The sequence below is a fragment of the Botryllus schlosseri genome, unplaced genomic scaffold (assembly GCF_051294905.1).
Source record: "Botryllus schlosseri isolate E-star unplaced genomic scaffold, Bs_hap1 Bs60a, whole genome shotgun sequence".
Taxonomy (NCBI): Eukaryota; Metazoa; Chordata; class Ascidiacea; order Stolidobranchia; family Styelidae; genus Botryllus; species Botryllus schlosseri.
The window spans coordinates 32,020-44,945 of record NW_027648669.1 but is presented as its reverse complement, the minus strand read 5'-3'; the positions used below and the strand labels follow the sequence as shown (position 1 = coordinate 44,945).

Genomic DNA, 12,926 nt, shown 5'->3' with positions numbered 1-12,926 from the left:
ACCATTTTCCAGTTGAATAAATTAGTCAAGAAAATATTCCACAGCATATAGGCCTAACTCCACAATGCATCTTGTACGTCAAGAAGTTGTACCCCGAAAGGGTCTACAGACTCTGGTTAAGAGCCCCTGGAATAGAAATGTCGAATCGCAGTTTCATAGATTGTTGCATCCGTAGGATTGTCAAGTCACTGTTCCGAATCGCAAGTACTTCTCTGATTTTAACGTTTGACTCGACTCAATTCGAGTCATTTTTATTTGATCACCCGGTCAACCTGAAATCGAGTAATTTTTCAAGAGATCGCACAAAAATCCTATCATAATTTTCAGTCATGAATCATCAACGGGTCCTGTTTTATCATCATGAACTAGAACTGTCACGTACTAATTTATCTTCTACCGCATGGTAGCTTTTAAAAGTGAAGTGTTAGTGTAGTTAGTTGAGATTTCAGTGTTTTATAGTAGTTTTAGGGCGAACTTCAAGTTCTTATATCTAAAAAAGATATGTGGCACTGGAATATATTGTCGAATACTTGAAATTCCAAAATGCCATCGCGGGCTGCACAAAATGCTCTGGTGGGTCGCATGTGGGCCACATGTTTGAGACTAATGCTTTAAACTCTTATTTTTCACGTAAGGTTGCTGCCAAGTCACAATTTCAACATATTCAGAAAATGGGATGCTGCTGGGATAAGGATATGTGCAATGAGGAAATCGATCTACTTGGTCAATTAAAAGGTAATTAGCTGTTCAATGACACATTACCGTTACTGAACTGATCTTCCGAAATGTTGTAGATATCTGTAGACCGTATCCATCCATTTTGTCAATATGTTCATTGTTTTTACCATCTTGCGTTGAGAAAACAAATAGCCCAAGCTTAAGCCATTGCTTTTCTAGCTTTTTGAGCACAATCTGCATTATTTTTGCAAAAAATATATCCTGTGCACTGTTCAACCAACATGAAAATACTTAACAATATTCAACAAGTAGGCTACCGGTTTTGGCCATCAAGTGTCTCATTCTTTTCCCACTCTTTTCACCCGTTTTGATTTTCGGCTAAATAAGTTACTGGGTTTTGTGCAAGAGCGACTAGTGTAGTGGTGAAGAACCGTTTTTGACAAATTTCCCATTGTAATTTCCAGAGACCAATGCATCGATGTCAACTATTACGTCACACTTAAAGATCCATGCCGTCACGGAGGCATGAAATCAAAGTTATACAATACATCGGATTTGTCATATTTTCTGCATAAACACTGATGAGAGGCACCCACTAATCAGGAGCGTGACATTTGAGCATAGTAAACAACAACAGTAAATAACTACAGTTGGGAATATGACACTTTACCCAGCTTTGGGAACCTTTTGCAAGCTACATAATTTTAATGTGCTTCCAGTGGTTTGATCATTTTTGATAGTTGATAATTTTTTGACACTTGAGTAAAGATAGGCATTGTAAAGCAAAACCTACAATCTTAGCCAACAGTAAACATGTGAATTAACTGCATATTTTCCATTAACACTGCCTTCCAAGGCATCCGTGTAGCACGCGTAAGGGTAGTCAAGTCGGCTCACCTCAATGGCTCTACTGACAGTAACGCGCTGTTGTTGTTGTTGTTGCTCCAAGCCATGAAAAACCTCAGCGGCGTGGACCATTATTAATCGATGTCCATATCTCTAATTTTCCGTTGGTTTGTGGATCAATGACTCACAAAATGGGGATGTATTAATATGTCAGAAGTGGCAAATTAACCGGAGTCATAGTTTTTGAAAATGCTCAGACTCTGACTCTGACTGCTCTAAAATGGAACCAACCGTTACTAACCTTATTAAAAAGTGAAGTTGCAGCAATGGAAGCCTTCCAGGACATAACAAACCTTAATTCTTGTAAAAGTATTCTCGGAGCATTCGCAGTCACATCTATGTAATTGGAGGTACCGCATCAAAATATACTGCGGTATCATGTCTAAAATTCTTCTTCCAGACGAGGAATCACCGCATGATAACACTACCTTGACAATTATCCCAGTGGTCATAGTCACGATTGTGGCTATACTCGTAGCCTTGGCGTTGGTGTTCCTACTGTAAGTAATACTGCAGCTTTTCTTTTGTCTCATATAAAAGTGTCCTGTTAACTGTTGCAGTAGTGCGATCTGGTGAACTGACAAGTGCAGTGTACTGGTGGGGTTTTAAATAATATTGAGCCGGAATAGAGACTTCAATAAATCCTACTACTTTCATAGATTACCAGTGAACTCGGTCGGCACTTGGTGAATTCGCCTGGACAAACTCGGCCCTCGGGAAATTTTGTAATAAAAATGCATTAAATATATATCTCAGATAAAGAACAATCACGTGCCGTGGTAGATCCCGTAGCAGTACCGGTCACCATGATTGATTACTGTAATGTTTGCCGGTGAACTAGGCACTAATCTCGGGATACCCTAACCCCAACTTTGACCCTAACCCACCTCCAATCCCACAACCCTAAGATACCCCTTTCCCCAACCCTAATCTTCGGATACCCCACCCCAACTTTGACCTAACCAACCTCGAATCCCCCTTTCCCTCATATCCCCCAACCCGTATATCCCTGTAACCATATGGCGCTCGACAATAGAGACCGGGCTGGCGCAACGTGGGCTTTCGCTCGAAGACGCATACAACCGCCCACGCCGGAGGCGCTTAACAAGGGCCCAAAACTGATTATCTTGATGTTCTTTTGTTTCCTGTTTTCTTTTGCCCTTTTATTTAACTGAAAGTCGATATATATATGGCACCGGTTTATAGCTTTTGTTACGTTATCAGTTGAGAACGGCCTTGTAGAGATGAGATATTGCAATAAAATAGATCTGTTTCAAATTTGTACTTGAATGCAGTCCTACAAAGGCGACCTGCATCTCGGTTTTCCTCTGCTTAATCTGTATATCATGTTCATGGCAATCAGGTATTGGTTGCACGGTTGACATCGGCTTATTTTGGATCGTACATTGAAAAAGCGCAGTTGGGTTGCAAATCGAAAACAAATGCAGATATTTTCTGCTTCTTTACTCCTAGTTACCGCCCTATCCCGCGTTTGTTCGTCCGCTGCTATACTACCGGTCGTGCGCTTAATATCGTCAAAACCTAACAAAATTGCGCATCGCCGGCCGTAACTAGGCGCTTGGAGATGGGCGGCTCATGACTAATGTGAGCATTTACGAATTTCTTTCAATCATACCGTAAAAAAACTCAATTTTCAGGCATTGTCTTCGTACATATCCCACTCACCGCAAATCTCTTTTAATTATTGAACTATAATATATCGTGAATATAGACTAGTGATTGTAATGATGTCGTCAACTTAGCCCTTAACGCAACCTGGATACGTGCCTGCATTTAACAATTTTCATACTATTTAGATTGAGGAGAAGAAAAACTCATATGAATGAACCCAAAATATTCGATGATTGTTCGTCTGGTTCCGGCTTAAGACAGCTGGTTCAGACAACGATAGCCAGACAGATAGAACAAATAATGGAAATTGGCAGAGGACGCTATGGCACGGTATGCCTATATATCTTCGTGGCTACGCAATAATGATAATTTCCACATGTTCTGCATTCAAAGGTAATGCTTGGAAAATGGTGCAACAAAAATGTGGCTGTCAAATTGTTTCAGTCCACCGACGTAGAAAGCTGGCAAAGGGAGACTTATATGTATCAAACGGTGCCGTTGAGACATGAAAATATTCTTTGTGAGTCATTTGGAATTCTTCACATTATTGCGTATGTACATTGAATCCTAACTATGGTACGTCACTCTTTTTTGGATTGCTTGATGGTAGCACTTTACGATGCGAATGGACTTTACCCGACCCATCGTGAAGTTGAGATATTTTTGGCGGGGCTCCACATGTGTTATTGTCAAATGACAAGTGGATGACAAGGGGATTCAAGGATTCCCCCAATTATTCTAATATAAGGTAACGGTTTTTTTTCAAATAAATGATTTGTCACATCTGCATATAACTCTTGACAACACTTTTGCCCGTTCATCTCAAACGACGGGTTGTAACGTTATTCGTTTTCCGTTATCCGCTTGCTTGATGGTCTCGTTCCTGCCAAAACAATTTGAGCACAAGCAAATCTTGTCAAAGTCAGGAGGCTCCGAGTCGCAAGTCAATTTCACTTTTATGGTTTTGACTCCAGTCAAGTCGAGTCATTTTCAATTCACTATTGAGTCAAGTCCGAGTCCAAGTCATCGAGCAGAGGTGCGAGTCCGAGTCATGGTGTTATGACTTGAGTCCGAGTCCAGTCATTGTGTTGACTGCTCAGTTTCCAGTTAAGTCTAGTTAACCCACTTTTATAACCCTGTTTGGAGATATCGAATGGTTCACATTTATATTATACTAATCTTCGCACATTTAGCAGTTTCTGGTCGCATTGTCAAGTACCAATAGAAGAAATCCCAATCAGGTGGTTTCTTTACTATTTGAAAATTACAATGAAATGTCGGTTTTGGCCGTCTGAGTCTCAAGTCACATGACTTGGTTCGAGTCATGCGCAAATGCAAATGCAAATGAATAAATCTGTGTATTGACTCGAGTTGAGTCGAGTCATTTCCGTATTTTGAGAAAATGACTCGAGTCAAGTCGAGTCATCAGAAAATGTTGACTCGAGTCGGACTCGAGTCAAGTCATTACAACCCTCTCTCTTTATCTAACAGTTAAAACAGACATCGATTCTTGTACGACATTTTAGTCGGTCTCCACTACTAGAACATTTTTTGCCTTTGATTTGAGGTTGCGTTTCCAAAGAATTTCTATCATTCCGTAACGCAACGACTACTTAAGAGGGTGTGGCCTGACCTACTCTTGAACCCTCAGTTGGATGAAAGCTGCCATCTGAGGATTCGCTATATCACATAACACTTCTGGGCAAATGACTCATGTCACTGATCATCTGCGGCTTTGATGAAGTTAACAAGCATATATCTATGATGCTTGAACACCAGTTCAGCTCGCGGATCACTTTGAGAGTCGGAACATGATATAATCTCCCTTCAGTAGATGCCATCTCGTTCCTATGCCAGTCCTATGCTCAGTCGGGGCTTGGTAATAAAATTGTGATGAGACAGAGCAATCATTTATGGGAGGCTTCAATTAAGAATATCCTTACTAGCGCTGACACTATGAACGAACACCTGTTTTTGTGTAAGGTCATATACAGAAATGCAAGGGTCGGCAACCTACAGCCCGCGGGCAACATCCGGCCCGCCAAGCAAAATCGTCCGTCCCGCGACATAATAATTAGTTATCACAAGAATACGGCCTGCCGTTTCATAATGAGTTTCAATCTGCAGTGCAGTACTGCATGAAAAAATGCGGCATTGCTACGATATATAGTAGCCTACATCGTATTAGTCTATTGTTACGCCATAAAACGAAGGTAGTTGAAGTAGGAGATGGAGATTCACTACACTGGATCAGTGCTTATCAATCGGGCGTATCTCGCAACGGAAGGTGTTCCATACTTTTTTAAAGGAGTTTACCACTCTAATGGGATGTGACAATAAAGGTGTCCTTGTCGAGCAGCAGTGGTAGTCTACAAACACAACCACTCAAGTCAGTAGCGCAAGTTAGCGAAATCAACTTGAACAGCCTACCCGAAAAGTAAAAATACTTCATTGTAGCCAACTCTAAATCTAACACGCTGATAACAACCCGATCCTGTGTTATTCAAATCTCCATCAAAACCTTTCTCATTGAATCATGATATTTTCCGATAACCGAGTTCATGTTTTGGCACGCATGCGCAAGCCTTTCACAATATGTTTCGTTCAGGTTTTATTGCGTCTGACGTTACGGAACTGGATCGTTGACAGAGTTATACCTCATCACCGATTATCATCCAAACGGCTCGTTGCACGACTATCTGCAAAACTAGAGATTTGGAGGTAAGACTTCGTACCATGTATGTGACTTTTACACCCGCACAAAGCCTCCCGTGATAGAAAGCAATATTTCAACGTACCCCGTGAAAGGCATTGTTGCTTAGTGGTCACTGAAAAGGCACATATTTAAGCTTTTGGCATCACCAACACTCTTGCAACTGAAAGCCTGATATTCAATTCGCAGTCTAATCAATCAATCAATTTTGCCCGACCAAAAGAGATCGACACAATCTCGTTCCATGATCTCACTCTACCAGTCCGTTGTCTCGATTCAGGCCTCACCTATCTTCACACCGAAATCTTCGGATCACAGCACAAGTCATCTATGGCCCACTGCGATATCAAATCGAAAAACATTCTTGTCAAGGCAGACTGCTCATGTTGCATTGCCGACTTCGGGCTCGCTGTTGTCTACACCAGGTTAGCAGATGGCAAGAATGGCATTTTAATGATAGCGGTACCAGTTCTTTTAAATTTCTGAGCTGTTTATGATGAATCGCATTTTTCCTGGTGAGGCAATACTATTTTGTGCCTTGCCTCTCCTTTCGAACTGGACAATAAATATCAAAATTGGTGATGTTGGGTGAAAAAATGTTAAAATTTACTGATGCATGAACGTCGTCATAAAATATCAATAATCAATTACGATTTTCACAAATTGAGGTGACTTATTTTTCTCTGAGGGGTCGTGTTTGTGCTACTGTTTGCTTAGATTGCATAGACTGAACTATTCAGCGCCAAACATTGTGACGAAGACACATCAATATTGAAAGTTTGTGCTAACCAGAGACTGTCAATTTGGGCCAAGGTTTCATCACTGTTGTCTTCATGTGCACCGGCGCGTCAGGAGTTGACCTCGAAATACCTGTGTACCATATCATTGCCCCAGCTTGATGCACACCCCTACACTAAAGCTACGGTAAAGTTTTCCAAATGAACCAATGTCGGACAAATCTTGACATGCATTCAAACCAATTTATGTGATATAGTGATTCCCTAACTTTTCATAGTCGCAACCCCAAATTTTGATTTGTAAAATGTTGCGTGACCCCACCTCTAAATTTCGCGTGGTGGTTGCTGAAAAGATGGTCAGCACCTTCGCCCAAACCTACTGACGACCTATGTAGGAAGCTGGCGGCTATTCTCAACTTTCCATCAAGCCATCCATGGAAGAATTAGCTAGCTGTGTTCACGAGTTATTTCGTAAAAACTTGGGTGACTACTTTAGGCCTTAACTTGTGGAATTGTGTGTTTGAGATGTAGCAATGAAACATAGCTGACTCAATACAAGACTGCGTGGCACACAATTTTTCCACGAATCATCAACATTAGAAACAAATCGAATGAAGTTCAAACAAGTTTGTGGTTGATACAGTGATTGCTATCCCAAGAGATTACACATATCTACCCTTTGTAAAAAAATCCAAACACTCACTAGAATGATAAATATGGAAATATGGATATACTCAGAAGCGGGTGCCGCCACCAAGAGGTTAACAATAGCCTACCGTACTAGAAGTTCACTGGTCTGTTTTGGTTTAAAAGCTACATCAAACTCGGCTGTAGCATGGGTATTAAAACAAATTTTTAGTAGCAGCCATCTTGCCAGTTTCCCGGAAAACCATTTCTAGATCATTTTTGTGGGTTATGAGACCAAGGGGCGGGCATCTAACCCAAAACTTGAGACGCTAGAGAACAACTGACACCATGTATTATTCAGCGGCCAAAAGTTAGTTGGTCAGAATCAATTGTTAGATCAAAGTTACCAAACGTTGTGTTCACATATGTTATTTATTATGTTACCAAGGGTAATTAGTAATATTTCCAATACAAAACTTAAAACATCAATACCGTCACTTCTATTTTGTCGTTTTTTTTAGATAACCAAATAATATTATCCGATAACTAGTAATATTTGAACAACCCTACTATGATATCGTTTGTCTCTTATTTGTCCAGGACTAGCAATTACTACCAATCTTTATTTCCTTGTCTGTCATACTTTGTATTTATACCTTGTGTTCCGTTATCTACTTGTCTTTGCTTAACTGCACTCTGGTCTGTGACCGAATAGTATTTGCCTGTGTTAAAGTCATTCTGCTCTATCTATCAAATAAGTTGGTTTCATATTTGGAGCTCGTCATGTAAGTTTGCTGTTCTAACAAGTCCTGGATCGTAACATAGATTAAATAGGCCTTTAGAAGTACAGAACTTTAATATTGCAACGAACAATGCGTTCATATCACCAAATTTATTCCACTGAAATCTTTTATGACTCATTCCATTATAATTTAGCAAATTTTCTGACATTTGTAATGCATACCCTCAGAATTGTCCAATATTTACAAATGTTGTTCTTTTTTGAATTCTGGGTACATTAAAAAAATTAGATTGAAAAAGTTCAGGTGGTTCAAAAGATAATGAGATTCAAAATTCTCATGTCACTAGGTGGTGCTGCATGCAAAAATCTTTAAAATCCATATTTTTTGCTGTAATGATGGTGGTGGAGAATCAATTAAAATGTCTAATTATACAATTTTGAAGCCAAGGAATTGAAAAAATCAACATTTTCGCTCTAAACTCTAAGAAAAAAAGTTACTGAAGAAACAAAATTGGGCGGGAGCTGACTTGAAAATCCATGTAGGATTCCGTTTACACAAAAAAATTATTGCAAAATGTACTTTGAAGCAGTATGATTGATAAAAAAATTGGATTTTCAAATTTATCTTTGCATCGAGTAATTGGTTATAATAGTAGTTACGGTGACCAGCTTTGCAACGCTGCCCACCACAACTACTAGAATTATCTAGTCCAAGTCTGGGTGATTGCCACGATACTTTCCCATGCAGTGGTTTCTAAACTTTTTTGGCTTGTAGCACACTAGAAAACTAGTGAACACCTGTGGCACAATTGCAAGATAGTGGATGTATATTTAAAATTATGTGAGATTGTGGTGGCCATGCATATTCATAAGACTGAAGCAGGGTTATATTGTTGACAAATACGCCTATAGCTGCATTTTGTCGTTAATTCAAAGCTGTCTCTCGTGTACCAGTAGTCTACAGCTTTAGATTTCAGTCAAACAAAAAAGCTATGTTCACATGGTAATGGAGATTGCTTGATTCACTACTTCCAAATGTACTAACTACCCTTCTAAAGTTGTAGACAAGAAATACTGAGAAATAATATTGCATTGCAAGTTGAAGTCCAGACCGTGGAGTATTTTTTTTTGTTTATGAGTCAATTTATTAGGGGCTTCAAACGAATTATAAGACTTTCTTCGGCACATGGCAGCCCAATTATGGCAATGTCATGATTAGTAGGGCCGGAAATAATGATCCGAGTACTGAAATATGAATCACATAATAATTATAATGATTCGAGTCGAGTGGTGAAAGATGTTTTTGAGAGAGATAAAGAAAGAAATTGGTATTCGTCATGGCAAAATATCAAAACAGGCAACAAAATAGCATAAATTTCAGAAACACACGGACACATACTAAAAATGATCACAGTGTCAATTTCAAAGCAAATGAGACGTGTACGATGTACAGTTCATAGAATGAAAGCCAATATGCTGATCGTTGAGTTTACTGCAGCTGATAGGAGTAGATTGGCTATCAATTGCATTGTGAAAGGCTTTAAACCAGTGGTTCCCAACGTGGGCGATATCGCCCCCCAGGGGGCGATTTGTCGGTCCAGGGGGGCGAAAATAGCCAAGGGGGCGATAGGGGGGCGAAAACGGACGAAGGAAGCGATAGGGGGGCGATGGCGCGTTGAAATGGCTATATTGGCGTCCATGACCGTAACTGCCACACCCAAACCCCCAATCGGGATTTTTTCGTGAATTAACAATAATTATAGAGTATTATTTTGGAAATTTAGGCAACTTTATCAAAAAAAAATTCGCGCTGCGCGCCATTTCGTGGTCACATGTTTCTTGCTTATTGGATACCCTTCCTCCATGAAATAATACACATGAGTTATAGAAATGGGCCATGGGCCGTCAGCCATTGTCACACCATGACGCACCAAGACATATGAAGTTTCAGGCCATATAACATGCGACTCCGAAAAGTGTGCCAGAACGAGAAAACCTTGGCGGAAAAGGACTGCCTTTATGCTGACCGACTTCGATATATACGATATACATATATATTTAATTGTCCATAGGCGCCTAAATGGCTGGCGCCAAATGTTCCTGTCCTGGCAATCAGAACCTCGCAGAGAAAATTTAATTGCCAGTGCAGAAATACCAATTTGAAATCGTGTGCGTCTTTTAGTTTAGTACGTATGGGCGATTTGAATGTCTTTTGACATAGCAGACAGGCCACAAAATGTCATTACGTAACGAAGTCATTATACCCACGGGTCCGCCCGAATATGTTCATTTATTGTTCAATGATTATTTACGAGCCATACATTTTCCAAGACACCTCACTCAGCTTTAGCAGTAAATCTGAATACATGAACAAAGAGAGGATAAAAAATTGACAGCAATATATATGCAATTCCCGGTCATATTGACCGATTAAATCATGAATGATCGAATTTTTTCGCGCGTCCTGCGAATTAAGCCCACTAACTAAAGAGTCAGTCAGTCAGAGAAGTAGCGGTAAAGAGGTATCGGGGGAGTTTGGCCTGAGGGGCTCTGCAGTTTGCTTTATCTCCCTGTGGAGGGGGTCAAGACCAACGTATTGGGGCGGGGGGGGGCTGTTACGATCCTTTTTTAATCAAGTCGGAGAAATCACCTTTTTCTTAGTCAACTCACCAAAATTTAGCTGGAAAAGTGTAATTTCGAGGTCGAGTCGAAAAGTTGACCCTTTTCTTAGTCAACTCGCCAGTGATTTTAGTCTGTATGCCCATTTTTCGGTTCCCAATATTTGGGGGGCGATGATCGGTGTATAGTTTGAAAAGGGGGCGATGAGTCGGAAAAGGTTGAGAACCACTGCTTTAAACCTTTACGTGGTACACATCTAGAAGCATTACATTCTTTGTGGTAAAGGTACATATTTGAACTTTACACATTTTCCTTAATTTTATGATATCATAATGAACGATACTCGATTCAGAATCGAATTACTATGATTTTGCCTGAACGATTGGCTCCATTGTAATGGTCACATATGCTTATTTATCAACTATGAACTAATTAGAGTGCTTTCAAGTCGCATATGCTAGCACGCCTGCCTCATTTTTTTTACAAAATATGACGAGTTTCTCCAAAATTATAAAATGATATGCGACACGTCTGAGAACCTGTGACGGCACACAGTTTTGGAATTACTGCTCTCTGAATTTCAATGTCAGCTCTCTGAAAGCCGGTGGCGGTGACCTGGACAAGGGCCATTACAAGGCAGGCAAGCAGGGCACGATACGATACATGTCGCCGGAACTGTTGAACGGAAATTTCAACGACTGTACGTTTGACTCATTCAAGGCTTCGGACGTTTACAGCTTTGCGCTCGTAATGTGGGAGATACTGAACTGCACCTCTGTGCAAGGTGCAGATGACTTTTCAAATTGTATTGTTTCAGTACCTTTTTACTTTTTTGTTCTCATTTCTTTTTCCGTCAACGTCATGGTTCCTTTCTTCTCCAGGCTACAACGCTACGGGAAACTACCAGGTGCCATACTACGAGAACGTGTGCAGCGATCCAGACATTCACGAGATGAGAAAAGCAGTGGACGTTGATGGAATAAGGCCTAAAGTGCTGTCACAACATAGCAAGCATCAGGTGCGTGTGTAAATATGGCTTCAAAATTTTTTCCGGTACGCAGCAAGGCCCAAGGCATTTTAAACGGTATATATCTTTGTAAACAATTGGGTAAAAACAAATAGAATAGAGTCTGTAGAATATCTTGATACATGAATCAGAAAATGCATCATATGTATTGGTAACGACGTTTTGGGTATCATATTGATCAGGGGCGGGCAACTTATTCAGTCGGCGGGGCGGATATACGAAAATGAAGTACTTCATGGGCCGGATTCCTAAATCGATACCGTAATCGTGTATTTATGCTCGTTTATGCTACCGCCCTATTCCGCGCTTGTTCGTCCGCTGCGATACTACCGGCCGTGCGCATAATATCGTCAAAACCCAACAAAATCGCGCATCTCTAGCCGGAACTAGGCCCCTGGAGACGGGCGGATCATGACTAAATGTGATCATTTACGAATTTCTATCAATCATACCTTAAAAAAACGCGATTTTCAGGCAATGTCTGTATCGTATTCGTACATCTCCCACTCACCGCAAATCTCTTTTTATTATTAAACTATATAGTAAGGGAAACTTATAAAAATCTGTGAACTATATTGTTACCAATAAATTTCTTCACCAATATGTTTGTTAAGGTGTGTAATAACATGTGTAAAAATGTTGAAGTTCGACTCTTGTGGGAAACCCAAAAAAAAAGTTGCTAAATTTTACGAATTAAAAAATAAAATGAATAAAATATAAAAAAATCTTTATCGCCTGTAAGTAACTTAGGACGGGTTTAATACTGGTTTTTCATGATTATCAATTGATTGTTAACACTTATATTCAGTGGCGTAGACAGGGGGGGTAATCGGTGTCCGATACCCCCCGTTTCCAAGCTCATGATGCCGCGCGGCATCATCACGCCATCGATCAATCAGACAATGCAGTGCGGTGATGCCTTTTTCTCATAATGTTCTCTCGTCAACAGAAGCCCGAAAAACGCATCTCACATGGCTCTCCTGTCTCATCTGAACGATATTATCCAGTTACAGAACCAGAAGTCACAGTAACAATAACACTCGCATTGAAATTTCGATACCGTGCGAGTTGGTTTTCGTGTTTGACAGTCTATTGCCAACAAACGTTTAGAACAGGGGTGGCCAACCTTTTCAGCCAAAGGGCCACATTTGATTGACGAACTATTGCGCGGGCCACTAGCCGCGCGAAGCGCGAAAATTTTTCAAAGTTCATAGGTCTATAATATTGTCACTTGACTATATTGCG

The 12,926-nt window shown here is 40.3% G+C and overlaps 1 protein-coding gene across 1 annotated transcript; it reads left to right on the top strand.

Annotated features, from left to right (window-relative positions):
• Window positions 1–2,603: 2,603 nt before the first annotated feature.
• Window positions 2,604–11,684, top strand: LOC145432646 (bone morphogenetic protein receptor type-1A-like). The gene is given in 9 exon segments (XM_080309490.1): window positions 2,604–2,638; window positions 3,402–3,546; window positions 3,610–3,736; window positions 5,825–5,842; window positions 5,845–5,917; window positions 5,995–6,017; window positions 6,210–6,354; window positions 11,245–11,438; window positions 11,536–11,684. Coding segments are annotated over 9 exon segments (909 nt in total).
• Window positions 11,685–12,926: the final 1,242 nt, after the last annotated feature.